Source organism: Dermacentor variabilis, chromosome 9, assembly GCF_050947875.1.
Source record: "Dermacentor variabilis isolate Ectoservices chromosome 9, ASM5094787v1, whole genome shotgun sequence".
Taxonomy (NCBI): domain Eukaryota; kingdom Metazoa; phylum Arthropoda; class Arachnida; order Ixodida; family Ixodidae; genus Dermacentor; species Dermacentor variabilis.
In genome coordinates, this window is record NC_134576.1 from 91,909,227 (window position 1) to 91,926,419 (window position 17,193).

General features: G+C 43.2%; 1 protein-coding gene across 1 annotated transcript in view; it reads left to right on the forward strand.

The window, feature by feature from the left end:
* LOC142558446 (uncharacterized) overlaps nt 1-17,193 on the forward strand; it is a 92,677-nt gene that overhangs the window by 55,943 nt on the left and 19,541 nt on the right. Inside the window, exons 10-11 of the mRNA XM_075670580.1 lie at nt 3,738-4,163; nt 16,147-16,708. Of these exons, the coding sequence (XP_075526695.1) occupies nt 3,738-4,163; nt 16,147-16,708 (988 nt within the window). The remainder of the gene's footprint in view (nt 1-3,737; nt 4,164-16,146; nt 16,709-17,193) is intronic.

Sequence of the window (17,193 nt, forward strand, 5' to 3'; positions counted from 1 at the left end):
CCGACAGTGCGTTTTGATGACTGATATTGTTACGGAGGTGTTTGGAAACTATGCTTGTGTGCTGAAAGTGGTGGAGAAGTTGTGGAAGACCATTCATTAGCTGGAGCTGTCAGCGTATCACCTTCTTGTGTACCTTTACGTGCGAATAGTTTATATGGCAGATGTTTCCATGAGGACTTTTAGTAATATTTAAACAAAGTTGTTTTGAAATAAAAGGACGGTTCCTTTGGAGACATGCTGTGAGCAGTGGGGACCTTTAGACTGTTAATTTCAGTGGGCTTATCATCATCAGAAACTTGAAGCGAGCTCTTTGTACAAGCCATATCAACTTATAAAAAAAGAAAAAGAAAGATTACATGCATAACTTTGGCATGAGGAATCTTTGCTATCTGAACATATGAAACCAAAACTGGGAGGTTGCAGTGTGCGCACAGTGTTACGTTTGGCGTATTTACTCAACAGCAGAAGCCGGAGTCATTGTGGTACCGACGTCAAACAACATCCCACTGAGTGAATGTGGACACTGATATGCTGACAGTGACGGCAAATTAGAGGTCGGTGTGAAATTGAGATGGCAGAGGTTTTCCTAGAACTTCATTGAAAGACGCCAGGACGTGGAGGAGCTTTACCTTCTTGTGAGCTTAGGCCATTGGTAGCATAGGCCAGCCCGCCTTTTCAAGATGCACCGGTGGCGTAGGCCAGAGAGCGACCTTCAGTGTGACGCCCGGCTCCAAGACAACACCCTGAATCCTACAGTAGCCGTGCCCCACGAAGCAATGTTGTGCTTACTTCCAGTGGTGGACAGCCTGTGCCTTGCGACAGCCAGGAGCAAAGAGCTGTAACCCATTGGCATGTAAACAATTACCCACCACTAGGTGATGTAAGCTGTACATTGCCTCGAGGGGTTGTGCTAGGCATGGGCTACAGCCTCCCAGTTCCAGTTTTGCATGCTCGGATGGCTGAATTGGGTTGTGCCACAGTTCTGCAGCAAATCACATCTATTCAGAAGCAAAAGTTGTGGCTTTTCCAGACGGCTTGCTTCAGTTTGCTGTATACAATGAGCCCACTGAAATTAAAAGTTTAAAACTTAATTATTACTGTAAAATCTCGAGAGATGCCCAACTCCCGAAAGATAACCCACCACTGATTAGGCTCCTGGCTTAAAAAAAGCTGAAAGTTACCCACCACACCGAAAGTTAGCCCACCTGACATTTTCACTCATTTTCTCTTAATTTTAGGCGGGCTAACTCTGATATTTATGGTAAACTATTGTTAATTAGTGACCAATTACATCATTTCACTTGCCATCCCATGGAAGCCACTGGTCACGGCTCATTTTAGAAGGAACTGCTCTTTCATTTCAAAACTGCTATACTTAAATATTACTTAAAATCTTTGTAGAAGCGCCAAGTCTACATTTCTGTCCTGCGAACTCTGTGTAACAGTATGTTTTCATACTGGATGAAGACTTTGTGCGATGAAAGCATTCCAGTCAAATTTGCCGTGCTTGGCTTATCCACAATTGCTACAAAATGCTCTTTCCAGCTTGCATTGAGAGATTCACATACTCTGTGAGATGCTTGCACTTCTAACTGGAAATCAATTGCAACAGACGGATTACATCGAAAGTTCTGCGCTATATTCCATAAATGCCTCTAAGACCATTGTGTAGGAGATAGTGTTGGAGAGTTGCCTCGGTATTCTTAAGTATTGTTACTATGCTGTGTTATGCGGTGGTGTTCAATGTTTTACCTTCCTCATATACGTCCAATTATTGTTCATCCTTGGGATGTTTTTTTTGCTTTGTGCCGGTCTGCCTCAGAACAAACGTAGGTGTGAGAGTTCTTTATCAAAGGGTAATAGATGACGATTTCACTTTCATGTCTATACGTAGTGAATAGTAGTTGCACTCAACGCAGTGTGGATGACAGTGTTGAAGGTTGTGTTTGTTTTATTTTTATCTGCAGTGTTGTTTACTTCCTGTGTTTCACAATCAGTGCGCTTAAAACACCAAAAGCATCTTTTAACGGCACTTCAGAATGCAGAATATAAGTTGCAAATGTGCATTTAAAATGTGTTTTGCTAGAACTTATGGCCATAGCAACAAAAAAGCTTCCGAAGCAACAGTTTGCTTGAGGCAAGGACTGTTGCCTGCCTTTGGTATTTGTGTACTAATAAAAATGTCATTTCTTCATTTTATTAGAGCTTGTTGTTGCTGTAGTACCAAAAGACGCATGTAACATTAAGGCAGTGTAATAGGATAAATGCAATGCACAGAAAATAGTGCTCCATGGATAACATTAATTTAATCTCTCAACTGCAAACCAGAAGGCATAGAATGCATGTAATTCATTAGTAAGTACAAATCACAGAGGAGAGCAAATAAAGCAAGGTAATTTCATACTCCAACAACCACAGTAAATGACTTGACATTTTGTCTCATCACTTAGTTTCCATTTTCGACCTTCATGGGTCTTTGTTGATCTTCGTAAGCTTCATGGGTTCAATATTGTGCGCTGACTTCCCAGACCGACTTTCAGTGGAATTAGTTCACAAGAAAATTGCAGATGACTACCCATCACCACAATGCATGCATAGCCTTAGCAGTAACGTTTACTAGGCCAATACCATTTACTGTCATAATTGAACCGCCCCATAAACAAGAAGATTGCAGTTTAGCACCCATATGTCATTAGAGCTGTGCTACTGATGTCGCATGAGTAGTGTCAATGTTTACTGGTTAACAAACATTTATTTTATGAACCACTTCGTGATGACTTGCATAGTGAAACTTCAATAAGCCCTAATGAAGTCTGAAAGACTCTAGTATTTGGGTTTATGTTGACAGTGACATCTCCAGCACCAACAGCTGTCAATATTAGCTATGCAGCACTGGTAGAGTGTGAGTGAAAACGCTGAATATCAATGTCAAGAGGAGAACCTGATTTGCATTGAATACCACATGTTCATAGAGTTTCTACTGTGAAATCATAAACACCCGACAGGGCATTTGTTTTAGCAAAAGAGCTACTGCAAGTGTGTTTCAAGCTCTAATGTCTGCTGCAATGGTCACTTGTACACTGTTAGTTGTCCGTTCCATATATGACAACCGTCAAGGTTGCGGAGCAGCTGTCCATCTTGTTGCTCGCACACACTTGCCATTCAACAGGTTTGGCAGAGGAATGCCAAACATTATGCCTTTCATTATTCACGGCCCAAAGCCATGGAGCTGAAAACAAACTCTCTCATTGACATGAGAAGGTATGCTTCATGTGGGTTCCTTTTGACATTGGCTTTAATTGCGATAAGAAACTCGGGCAAAATCCTTTATGGTGGCCCCCATAGAGCATACAAACATGAAATTTTGGCCATGCTACACACTTTAATGCTGCCCCCCACCCTCATAAAGAATTCTGATACACTAGGTCTAGATTGTTATCAGCACAGAGTGCTTTAACTGCATCACCACTGTTCTTTCTCACATGTGAGCTGTGTGACGGACTATAAGAGTTTTACACCTTATGTTTTTATAACAGTTGTGTAATAAGATGACAAGAGTTGTGCACTCTGATGTTTACGAGCAAGTTTTCATAACCTTATTGCTCATCATGTTTCACCATCACCGCCCCTTTAACCCAGAACAATGTATACTAGATAATACTGGCCAAACTCCCTGTCCAATTTCCTTTAATTTTCCTTTCCGTTTTGCTGAGAATGTGCCGTTTTAATTTATGCAGACTCTGTTGCTATGAATCACCGCCTTGGCCAGCCATGTGTCCCAGACTCGCACATGGGAAGGCGTCTGCGGCACTGTCTCGTGAGCAACTATGGCACAACTTTCCGAACAAACATGCTGAATCACCAAAGAATGCACACAGGCCCACACAAGTGTGACCTATGCGACAAGGCCTTCACACGGAAGAGCAGCCTGGTCATGCATTTTCGCAAGCACACTGGCGAGAGACCTTTCCCGTGCCACCTCTGCCCCATGGCCTTCACGCGGAAGAGAATCCTTGAGGCCCACATTCGAACGCACACGGGCGAGAAGCCGTTTGGGTGCCGCTTTTGCTCTATGGTGTTCGCACATAAATGGCAGATGAAGAAGCACGAAGACGCACATCTACAATGTGCATCAAGTGCAGACACTCTATCGCATTACTTACTGAAATAGGCTTTCATGGGCTGGCACACACGCTCATATTCACTCTCTTCTCAGCTGTGAGTGACCAGTGTGAATGCTGAAGGGAAACACTGTTTGAAGAAACAGCTGCTTCGCAGAGCTTTATTGTTTAATTTAATAAAACCAGCCTACTAATACAGAAAATATGTCTTGCATCATTATTAGTTTCGTACACATTTCAAATTCAGTGTGTTTGTGTTTAAGAGCCTTTTTTTTTTCTCTTGCACACTTTGTACACTAGACATGCATCAACTCTATAGACAATGCACTGCTTCACGTAGGAAATCATTCGCTTTAGCCCTTTAATCCCTAAAATAATTCCAGAAAGACGTATCAAATTTCCCCATTTCTTATTGCGATTGAAATTATATGGACTGTCCAACTTATGTTGTTGATGTTGCCGTGAGGTTGCATATAAAGTTAAAGGGTGATAAAATCGTCACCGTGCACCATATGCTGTATCTGCGAGTGAAAACATGTGAAGGTGAGCCAGTGATCGTGGCTCAATCTCACATGCAACGGTGGGAAGCAGGGAGGAAGTGGGCCAACTTACGTCGCACACAAGGCTTCAGGGGGAGGGGAGGGAGGGGGGGCACATAAATTGGGAGGGGGGTGCATAAATTTGCATAATGAGGGAGGGGGGGCGCATTCCACCCTGGGTGGCCCGGGCGGCTGCATGCGCCTGGCCCAGCTGCTGTATCTTAAAAGCCATCTGCGATGGGTACAGAGTCAGCGCTGCATGGTGTTTTCACGGCGTAGGTCACGTTGATGCAAGCGGCAGCACGAAGGTCAATTCGCTTGCTACTGCTGCCGCATTTCCTCACTGCATCGCTGTGACAGTGAATTACCACGGTTGTCGAGTGACGTGTTCCTGTTGGCTTGCGCACATGACACCATGCTTGTTAATGCAATTAGCATGCCTATGTTGACAAGTTTATACGGCTAATAAAGCTACTATACTTGCTTCATATAGCTGCCCACTAATTTGCTATCACAATCGATGCTTCGCCTTTCGGGCGAAACTGCTACTTTTTCTTATGTAACTGTGAATTTTTCTGTCATTCTGATTATGAAAATTTATTACTTAGTTATCTATACTTGATTATGTGCTTCCCAGACTTTTACCGCCCTCTAATGCTGAAAATTTAACCCTAAGCCAATTACCAACTGTAACTCGTCTTTGGCGGGAAGAGCATCACAACATCAAGTTGAGCGAGAATGACTTGTTATTGGCGATATTGGTACAACCTGCCACGATGAGTATAGCTTGCGATTCGAGGTTAAAAGTTTAAGAAAAGTGCATTATTAAAGGTTGCCCCGAAAAGCTGCTTTCCCAGAAGGCAAGTTGAAGGATAAACGTTTGGCGTGCAAAAATGGTGCACACGGACACAAGATGCAGTGTGTGTGGTATTGCTTCGACGGGGCGGCCGGACAGGAGTCCTATTAGGTGAGGCCTAATGGCCGGGGCATTGAGCGCCACAAGAGAAGAGCTAGACGGCTATAGTTGTTGACCAGACAAAGAATGTGTTTATTCCAGTAAGGGGAAAGGAAACACGGCAGGGTACACTTTTAGCATTGGGTACGGAGTAGCGCTAGCAGTCATAACCATTCGAAACCGAAACTGGGTATCAAAACAGGATATCACATCACCTCTCCCTTAAAAGAAAATGCACCACTCGCTCTCCTCGCACAAGAAAAGCCAGAACCATGACTTACCGAAGAACACAGAATTGTAAGCAGTTATACCATTAATAGTGGATGACATCTTTATGCAGTCAAAAATTCAGGAAAATCTTTGGTTTTTCCTATTTTTTTAAAGAAATAAAGCATACAATATAAAGATAATCAAAATTAACACGAGTTCATGAACACAATTTTACTGAAGTTCGCAAAAGTACTCGTCTTGGGCAGACAGTGAAGGCATATGTTCTTGCAAATACACGCCGTGCATGGTAATAATTCAGTGAATACAAGAAAGAAACAATGCAAACATCCATTTACCCCTTGGACAACACAAATGGGTGGCTCATTCGCTCAGAGCCTGAGTCTAGACAGCTCTGTGGCCGTCGTGGATCGAAAAATGTGCGCATTGCACATTTATGCTGCCAGAAATGCCCCCTTTGTAGGATACTACTTGTATACTGTCTACCTAACAAACATGTAAGGAAAGACATTTTTGGTGTAAGAGCTGGATTCGCATGGGAGGTTTGAAACCTCAGTACAAAATAAACCAGGGCAGTAAAGCTACTTGGAAACATAATCCTTAAACTGTACTGGGGGTTGTCTATGACATGCAGACCTTTGGAGAACTGATTCTGGTTGTGGAGTAGGAGCAGACGAATTATTACTAGTAAATGAACTGTAATGTGTGTCAGTGTCCCGAGTTCCTTCAGGAGCCCTATCTTTGGAGAGAGTGTCAGACAGGAGCTCAGGAGATTCTTCTGCATGGGATAAACCCGGTCGCGGGGGAGAAACAGGTGGTTGTAATGACGTGGATGCAGCAGGAAAACCGGTACCAGTAGGAACTAAAGTGGGAAACTATCATCAAAGAATGTGTAGTCATTGAAATGACTCCTTTCATCTAAGCTTTCAAGAGAATCCTATTGTACCGGGTATTTCACCAGTTTAGAAGCATTCCAACGATTGCCATTTTCAAGCTGGAAAGTACTTCGACCTATTTTACAATAAATCTTGAACGGACCGGAGTATTTAAAACCGGATTTCCGTGAGGTACGTATTCTGACAAGATCTCCTGGTTGAAACTGAGGGAATTTGGTTGCGCGGCGATGATCTACATACTTTTTGGTATCTTCTTGTTTTTGACGTACTAGTGCTTCCTAGCGCAACTTCAGAGAGGCAAATTCTGGATGAATTGGAGGCATGTTTGCGACGTCGAGTCCTTGGATGACGACTATGGAGCAGCATAGCTAGACACACCCGTAGTCATATGTGGAGTAAACCTGTAAATTGCCAAGTATTCTAAGACAGCAAACCTGAGGTCTCATTGTTCCAAAGTAGCAAACTGTATGAATTCTTTGAGGAGCCGGTTGAATCTTTCTACCTGGCCATTGGCCTATGGGTAGTAAAGACAAGACAAGAAATGCTTAATGCTTCTCTCCTTCAGGAAGTTCTGAAATTCTGCAGAAACAAACTGGGGCCCATTGTCGGACACCATGGTATCAGGAAATCCTTCTCTACTGAATATGAAAATAAGACTGCGCATAATGGTTTCAGATGTGATTGAAGGCATAAAAGCAAGTTCGGGCCATTTGGAATGATAGTCAACAATGACTAAAGCAAAACATTCATACTGTGGAGCATGATCAAGAGGACCTATTACGTCTATGGCTAATTTTTTCTATGGTCATAACTGCCATTCGACAGGTTGTAGTGAAGCAAAAGATGTTTGGCAGATTTATCTGCTTGTTGACACACAAAGCAGTTTCCCACAAGTTCCTCAACTTGTCTATCTATGTGAGGCCACCAGTAGATGCCTCTCAGTCTGAGCTTTGTTTTAGTGATGCCCAAATGACCCTCATGAGGAATAGACAGGAAATCTGGCATAAGGACGTAGGAGGAACGGTGTCAAGTGGGGTTCAATCTGGTGAAGTGAAGTTCAATCTTGAAGGTCCGCTGTAATCAGTCAAATAGTTGTCCATTTCACACTTGACTGCACTCTAGGTTGCAGAGCAGGTATACATCTTGCCACTGACATACACTCACCATTCAACAAAGACAGGTTCAGTACATGAGTGCTTCATTCTATATTCACAGCTGTACGTCTTGGGGTTCCAAGCAAACACTCATTGACTTGGGAAGCTTTGCTCCACATGCATTGCTTTTGTCATGTGTGGCTGTTAGGGGAAATTTTGGCAACAATCTTTTTTCCCTCTCTACAATGTTGCACGTTGTAGACCTTGCCCATGCTAAAGATGTCAGAAATTCCTCCATCAAAGGAAAAAATTTCGTTACGCTAGTCCAGACTGTTATCAGCACACAAAGCTTTAGATGCATCACTAGTGTCCTTTCTCACGTGTATACTGCATGGTAAGCTGCAAGAGTTGCGAATTTGGGCATGTTTATGTGCAAGTTCTATTCCTTGAGTACTGAGCTGAACCTTATACTGACCAACTTCACTTAATCTCTTTTATTTTCCTCTCTTTTTGCTGAGAATGTGCCATTTTGATTTATGCAAAACTCCATTGCTGTGGATCACTGCCCTGAGCAACAACCTCTTCCAGAATTGCGCGTAGGGGGTCGCAAGAAGGGAAGGACTCTGCGGCGGTGTCTTGTGTGCGGCTACACCACAATTTTCAAGTGGATCGAGCATGCGGAATCACAAAAGAAGACACACGGGCGAGCGCCCACACCAGTGTGACTACTGCAGCAAGGCCTTCATATGGAAAAACAACCTCATTGCACATCTACGCATGCATGCTGGTGAGAGACCTTTCCCACGCCATCTCTTGCCCGATGCCTTCACGCAGAAAAGAATTCTTGAGGCCTATATTCGAACACACACCATTTAAGAAGCCGTTTAAGCGTAAATTCTGCCCGATGTGTGTTCACACATAAATGGTAGTTGAAGAAGCACGAACACACGCACCCACTGTGTTCATTAAGCACATTTGCCTTGTCACAATAATCAAATTTTCCGGGCTAGAAAAGCTGAAGTCTGGCCATTTTTGAGCCGACTAGCGCAGTGCATACAATGCGTGCTAATGGTAGTGTCTGCTAAGTATTACATCCCTACGCACTGTGGTAAGAGCTTAACTTTCAAACCAAATGATGTTTGCCCTTCTCGTAGACGCCATGGTTCCAGCCGGAAAGTCGACTGTCAACATATTCGCCGTGTTAGCACAAGCATGTGAGCCTACATACATGGCAGTTCTGTGACGTCATGGAGGAAGGAAAAAACATAGGAGGGAGCATTACGTCATGCAGCCAGCCTAGCAAGCAGACACTCTGTGAAGCCACAGTGGTGGCCCAACACGTGACCTCTTGCGTTAGAATCACGGGGCAAGAATCAAGATTTGCCAGGATGTTTGGTTCCCAGAAGCTATGCCAGTAGGTTTTATTTGGTGCATGCTTGTTCAGCTGTCCTGCGTTGACTCTGCCTTCAGAGCGGGAACACTAACACCATCCGCACGCTTTGATGTGCGATCACGTGTTGGACCACCAGGTTTGGCTTCAATCGCGTTGCGGTATGCTCCTATCTTATTCCTTACTCCATGTGTTATGTCTGTCGGTGACACGTGACTTTGAGAATTATTCACGGAATCAGTTCTTTGTTTAATATGTTGCTTCGATAGACCAAAGAAAATTCAGAGAAATAACAAAACATACAAGCCAAATGTATATCTGCATCTTTGTTTTACCATACTGTAGCAAGAGAGATGTACTTCCGTTTCGTCAGCTTGTTCCCAAGCTTGCATGTAGAGAATGAAATTGCGTCATTTTCTACCGTGTTCCAGTGCTGCGATTTCAGCATTTCTCATTTCTCAGCAAAAATGCAAGAGCGAAAAAAAAAATGGCCTGTGGCGTATTTGTCGTGTGATCCTCCAGCTCCGGTATGGGAAAAAGCAGTGAAGGAATTTTGCTTGCAGAGGCTAGACGGGGAAAGCGGAGAGAGTGTCTTTGTTGGCAGCACTGACCTCAGTGGTTGGTGGTGACGCTCACCTTCTGAAATGACGGATTCGCAAGACTTCAAGTATTTCCAGCTCTGCTGTTAATGAACTAATTTGAAAAATTATTGCGGAATTGAGAACTCCTCAGAGGTCACGTAACAGTTTCCAGCACAAAAACAAGGTTTACCATGTGGCCTAGTGAGGGGCCCATTAATGAGCGCACACACTCATACTCGCTCTGTAAAACACAGTTGCGAGTGATGAGAGTGGCTAGATACAAATAAAAATGTAAAAAATAAGCAGTAGATGCGGGCGTGAATGTATGATTGCATAGATGAAAATAAAAGCGATTGTCCACAAATGTTAGCTGGTGTATACCCATCTTGCCAGTTAACCTATGAGATACTACCAGAAAACACACAACGTCCTAAGGACATCCCAAAGAAGTACTAAAGTCTCACATCCAACAAAGGAAATCGTAGGGATATCGTATGGGCTACAGCAGACGGATGTCCAATAAACGTTCCAGTATAGTACTTGAAGAAATGACACACTGTTTCTAGCATCATTCCTTACGACGAATATTTCACGAGCTATACCAGTATACGTTCCTTCTTCATTCACACTCAACTTAAACTTGTGTAACCCAGCACAAATTACATGCCTTGCGGAAGAGAGAAGAATGCAAAATGTCAATTATTAACTATAATACTGCATATAAATTCTCCTGCCATGAAGGTTTTAGCGATTGCACAATTTGTGTAACAAAATTGCAGGTAATGCTAGATTAGTCATTTCCCACATTTGCCGATAGCTCAATCTTGCGCACCGCACTAGTTCGACCTACTGCTTTGATTGTGCATGAAAAGTTCAATGTAAATAAACATTAATGAGCATTGAAACCTTCCTTGTGAAAGACCCTTCATACAGGCTTCCCATTTGCTGAGTTCTCTGAGAAGTGGCAAGCAGTCTTGGCTTCATTTCTTTTATATTTTTATATATATTTTTTAAACACATCTTGCCGCGACTGTGGTCTTGTAAAGTGAAGGCTTTTCCCTCTTTCAGATCGGCTGGATTCATGACCTTGCTGCAGTTTGAATGGTGCTAAGCAAATGGTGCTAGGCCATAAATTTTTTACCAGGAAGCTATGCTGCAAGTATAGGGTGGCTCCAATGCGGTGATAAAAATATGCCCCTACATTTTTTAACTGTGATCCACGAGTACTTACTCAATGCGAGATCCTCAATTGCACCTAATCCATCATCACATCAGTGACATATTATTATTTGAATATGAATCACAACCAATTTACCCGACTTCAATTTCTATGTATATACTATATATATAAATAACGTAAGTTTCAAACGCCGTCATACTTGCAACAAAAATGAAAGCGCAATAATTACTATTGAAACACTTGATCAGAAATGATTTTTACACAACATTTGAACGTAAAATTTCATCATTTTAACTTGCAGATTATTTGGAAAGTGCTTTAGGTATTAGATAGTCTAATGTACAACTATCTGTGCACCAGATAAAAGCGCTGTTGCACTGTATAACATAGAACAGCTGTGAGACTGGAGTCATAGACTGATGATTTAGACTGCTGCATGCTAAATTTCGAAAGTAATTTTTTACTCTGATGTTCATATTAGTGGTCGTCTTGTGTAGGTAGCGATTTGTCCCACACTACACTTAAGCCCAGACAGTGATAAATTCCAGCGCTTGATTTTACAATCGGCAAGCTGTAATCTCTCGAAAATTGTAAGTATGCCCTCTACTTTGCGGTTGAAATGATGAAATTTTATGATAATACACCTGCTTACTTTGTGGCATTATGTACATGTGCACCTTATGTTCACTTCGCAATCACAGAATGCAAATCTTAGTAGCAGGCAAAATGAAAATAGAGAGAGGCAGAACATTTTCCATGTGCTTGTGAAGCAGCAATCAAACGTTATTATTTCATACATTACTAACTTATGGTCAGCTTTGGCAGCGATACGCTTTCAAGGCAGGAGACAATGTATTCACCTTTGATGCCCTACGATATAAGTATAATGTCAGTGTTTTAATCAGCCTTGGGAGCATAAAAGAATGCAGGTTCAAAGGTACAGGGCAACAAAACGTTTGACACATTAACTTTGTTATTTTTCTACTTTCTTTCTACACCTCGATAATGACATCCAATTATTTGCATCGATGCCACATTTTCTGCCTTTGTTCACACAGAGCTAAAATGCCTATGGAGGATCGATCTGTAAAGACTCGGAATGAGTTGATTGTATTATCAAGCGAATGCTCACACGCCTGAATTATAAGCATTGTGTCATCAGAGGACCTCTTTCTTCTTTTTTTTCTATTTGTGGTGACTGTGTCTTCTCCACTAATACGAATTTAAAGAGCTTTTAATTCTATGTGACCCCAAGCACCGTATATTCTCCGTGCTGCGTTGTGAAAAAGACAAGTGTAGCATTTGCAAAATATACAGAGCTTTTGAGGAATGCAACAGAGACGCTAAGCAATTTTAAATGTACTAAATGTCATCATTCGATTATTTCATTTATGCAGCCTGGGGGCTCAGTGGCTATTACATGCTGTTGCTGAGCACGAGTTTGCAGATTCCATTCCCAGGAGCACTGGCCACTTTCCGATGAAGGCGAAATAGAAAAAAGAAAAGCCTTTTATTGCGGTGCTTTTCTTAGCCCGGACATTTAACTCTGCAAATCAATCGACCATTTAAATTCTCATTTCTACATTGCTCAGCAGTCGTGTTAAAAAAAGCTACTTCTTACATGTTAGTCAAGCTACCTCCCACATTTGAGATTTCATTCAGTAGAAAAAAAAATTGTGTGCTTTCTTTTCTTTACGGACACTATGTTCATTGCATATTTATCCACGGTTCCGTAATATAGAGCTTGAAAGTCAGACCCGGCACATAAAGGGCCTTCGAAGACAAACTAGCAGTTAACTTAAAAAAAGAAAAAAAGGCTATGCTGGCTGCAAGAATGCTGCTTGGTCACATTGTTATGAGACTTGTGAATGCATTTTCCGTGACCAATTACAGTGAATAAGTACATAATTGCTAACATTTTCTTCAGTAAATTCTTGAATATTGTGTCTGGTAAATGCTCATATTAGACACTTAAGAAAGTTCTCTTATCTGAAGACAACTTCGTATTTTTGTATATAAAGACTTCAAGAGCACTTCTGTTCGGAGATTTCACAATCAACTATCATCTCGAACTCACAGGCGGGAGCTGTTATAAGGCAGGTGGTGCTTATCACAACCTTGCACCTGCTCACGGCTGGCAAAAACAAGAGTGGTTTCCCCCTTTTCACAGCAAACATATGCAACACATCAGACAGCCGCCTCCGAGTGTGAAATCAGCGTTCTGAATGTCAGTTGCCTTCTAATATGATTGTCTTTGAGTTTCTATTACAAACATGCCATAATCGTTACGTGAATTTTGTTTAAATATAAATCTGGTACCTTTGCGTAAGCGCAAAAATTTAGTCTGCCAAAGCACATAAGCACCTGTTCAAGCAGCATTTATGCAGCCAGCATAGTTTTGTTTATTATAGTTACAGATGCCTTTTTTCTTGATATCCCTTGGGCCCCTCTGACCCCAATATTTTTCTCCGCTCAGCTACCTTTCATACTTTCTAACACTCTGCAATGCCACCTGCATTGGACATGAGACTCTGTTATTTCTTTCTCTGCTTTCGTTGCTTCAGATTTTGTTTGGTTGCTATTCACGGCTTTGTTGCCCTTTACCTATTTGTTGGGGCGTTCAAAGGTTTCACAGTCATACACCAGGCCACTGATATAGCACTGGAATACCATGTGTGACACTGTGGCATCTTGTTAAAAGACCGGTTGTTAAAAAGAAAATTGCGTTTCATCACACCAGGTGGTCTCCTTTAGCCCAAACAAAATTACACTTCATGATGTGGAATTTACTAGAGTGACAAATTGCACTCTTGTTAGCTAAGTAATAAAAGGCTTACACATGTCTGTTCATTTCAATACATTCTTGTTACAATTTCCACTTAACATATGCATCGAGTGGCCATTTATTGAGGGGTGATAGTGTACCGGGCACTTTTTGGGCTTTTCCGGTTACTCCTATGCAAGTCATGATGGCAGCAGAGTCCTGCGCATGACATCACCAGAGAAGAGGCTGTCAACAATAGCAGGTGTGATAGCATCTATGCTAGGAGTGCCGACTGTGCTTTAGGATAAGCGGGGGTGGGGCTGCCCATTTTGTACTACCGGACCTTCCGTGTAGCTTTCATTGAATCATCGAGGGCGATTAGAGGCGGGCAATGGAGGCGCCTTTCTTCTGGTGTGTAGCCGTAGCTTTGGGGTACATGCTAATAAAATTTCAATATGCAGAATATTGTGAACGAGCTGAGCAGCCTGGTGGCGAGACGGGACTGCGTGAGGAAGTTGCACAGTGTTTTGTGAGCGATCCTCCTGTGTGCGAGAGGAGCCACAGCCCACATAGTTATAATAGCGACTCATTGCTATTGGCTTGCAGCCTGTGTGCATGGTAGCGGCTCAAGAGTTCCTCCTGCTATGCCTTGAAAGTATTGCACCGTAGAAGCAAATGTTTGAGAGTGTTAACATAAGCATGCAGCTACTGAAATCGGTGACCCTCTGGAGAATCGGCCCCCAGTGATGAGGGCCATAACACAAGGCCAAGGTGATCGATGTTGGTTCTTCTTAGCCTGTGCCAAAACTTGGGCATCTCCGAAGCTCAGCAAAAAAAAGAACAAAATTAGACTGCTAAATTATTTTGTGTCCTGTGCTTGCGTATGGTTTTGCAACAACATTCACCGAATGCAAACACATCAAAGGCACCCTACACACAACTTTGCAGACTCATGTAGAGCCTTTTGAGTCACACAGTTGGCTCTTCATAGAAGAGCAACAACATATGGCTTTGTTGTTCCAACTGCTTCGCAGGAATGCGATTCGCATTCTTTATTTTCCTACTAGCTTCGGTCAACAAATGCGGCGGCCGTCTGCATCGCATCACTTGTCACTTTTGTGTGCAAGATCACTTACATGGGGCTGATACTTAATGACGAAAAGTGGCAAGGTTTTGACGACTGGTGTTCCAGAAGTTGCGGGACACGGTAGTGTTGAACTTAGTGTCCCAGGTTTCTGGATAAGCATGATTATACTTGCATGTATTTTTTTTTATTCATTGCAGCAACGTGTCATTATTTCGTATTGACAGTGCTTCCAGGACACCAAAGCACCAAGAGGGACTCCAAAGTTAGAACTTGAACTGGTCCGTGGGTAGGGGCCAGCTTAAAGACTGCCCAACTCCTCCCAGCTTCAATGCCCCCCGCTGCCCCTTGGGTGCCCTGGTGATCCTGCTCCACCTGCTTTATGATAATCTCAGGTGCTCTTCTGAGGCCTCCATTTGCTGGGTTACATGTGTCCTCCTGGAGCTGCACTTGTAAAAAAATCCCATCTATCGTCACGAAAAAAAAAAAAAGAAACACAGTGCCCTGCGACTTCTGCAATACCAATCAGAACCTTAATTGCCCGTCGAATATATATATATATATATATATATATATATATATATATATATATATATATATATATATATATATATATATATATATATATATATATATATATATATTCTGTGCTGGGTTGAATCGAACCCGCATCGTACATACATAATTCCGTCTGAATATATATATTCAAACACGATCTACGCGCGGACTTCACCGCGGTGCCGCTGGATGGCGGGAGAAAGGAACCCGGCCGCGCACGGCGACCCACAGAACGCGTCTCTACGGTGGCAACATAGAGGTTAATTGCTACATTGCTTCAATGCTATTGTCAATGCTAAGTATTAATCTCGACATTTATCATGAGGGGGTTCTGCGGTAATTTCTTATACGGAGGAAGTTCGCGCTCGTTCGCGCATTATTTATTTTCAAAGCACCCGCGTTCTACGTCACATGCCGTTTGATCACGTGAATCTCCATGCGTGCGCTCATGTATGCGCTTATCCAACGCTTATCTGCTTTTGCTTTGCTTCTCGATCTCAATCGAGTTTTGGCAGGTACTGAGGACCATTGGTGAGCACTATAGTGTACTAGAATAATGTCCTAGTGGCGCGAGCAAGAGGGAGAGGCAATGGGCCGGTTGAAGCAAACGCCAGTAGCCGCCGCCGGTGGCGCTGCTGCGCCTTTTTCTAGCTGCCGGTGCGCCGTCAGGCTGGCTCAGACACGCTCTGCGGCTGTTTGCTCCATGTGTTTTCCGAGCCGTGTTACGTTGAACGTGTTCATTCTGTTGACAAACAGTGGATGTGTTGAAGAAGAAGGCGTCTCTCTGCATCTACTTCACCACAGGAGGCACGATGCCAAAAAGAAAAACGGACTCCCATTGCTACGCTCCGGGCTGCCACAGTGGTTATCCGGGTGCTCCGAAAGCGTCACTGTTCGCCGCACCAACGGAAGAAGAACTTCGGAAGAAGTGGGAGCGCAATCTGCGAAGATCAGACAAGCCTCTCACTGAATCTTCAGCGGTATGTGAGCGCCACTTTGAGCGTCGATATATTTTGAGGGATTATGTCCACATTATCAATGGCACCGAAGTGCGACTTCCACGTGGGAAGCCGTCGCTGGCGCCTGGCGCGGTGCCTACCCTTTTGCCCGACTGTGCGTCCTACCTTTCTGTCGCACCTGTCAAAGAGAGGCCGGAAAGGAAGAGGCCAGCCGCAGCAAGTGCACCGGCGGTAAGCACCAAGCCACGCAAGAGTGCACGGACTGCACAAGATGAACGTGCGGCAGACGGTCAGCTCCGCCAACCACTTCACGAGATCCAGGCCGAGAGTGCTCAAATTTTGGGGAACATTTTGAGTTTGTATGTGCGCAATTGTATAGTCAAAAATAAATTCCGGGGTTTAATGCGCGAACCACACTACAATCTAATTACTGAGCATGCAGTAAAGGGGGGAGGGGCACTTGAATAATTCTGACCACGTGGGGTTTATAACCGGCAACAACACGGATATTTTTGCATTTTGCCACCATTAAAATGCAGCCAACGAGACCGTTATTTAATTCAACGCCCTCGTGCTTAGCAGCGCAATGCCGAAGCCGCTACGCACTTTCGTGTCACTCGTGATGAGCACGCGACTTAAATGGAGTAAATATAGCTGCATAGAAGCAAAGCAGGCTCAGATATACTGGCTTTCAAGCAGTAGATGAGCAAAAATAAGCTCGGTAAATTGCCAGCTGGCACAGGCGATGTCACGAGCGTAATCAAAGCGCCGGACTTCGCTAGCAGACGAAGTTGTCAATGCTACAGTATCGATGTGGCCTTAAAAAACTTCTTTTACACAATAA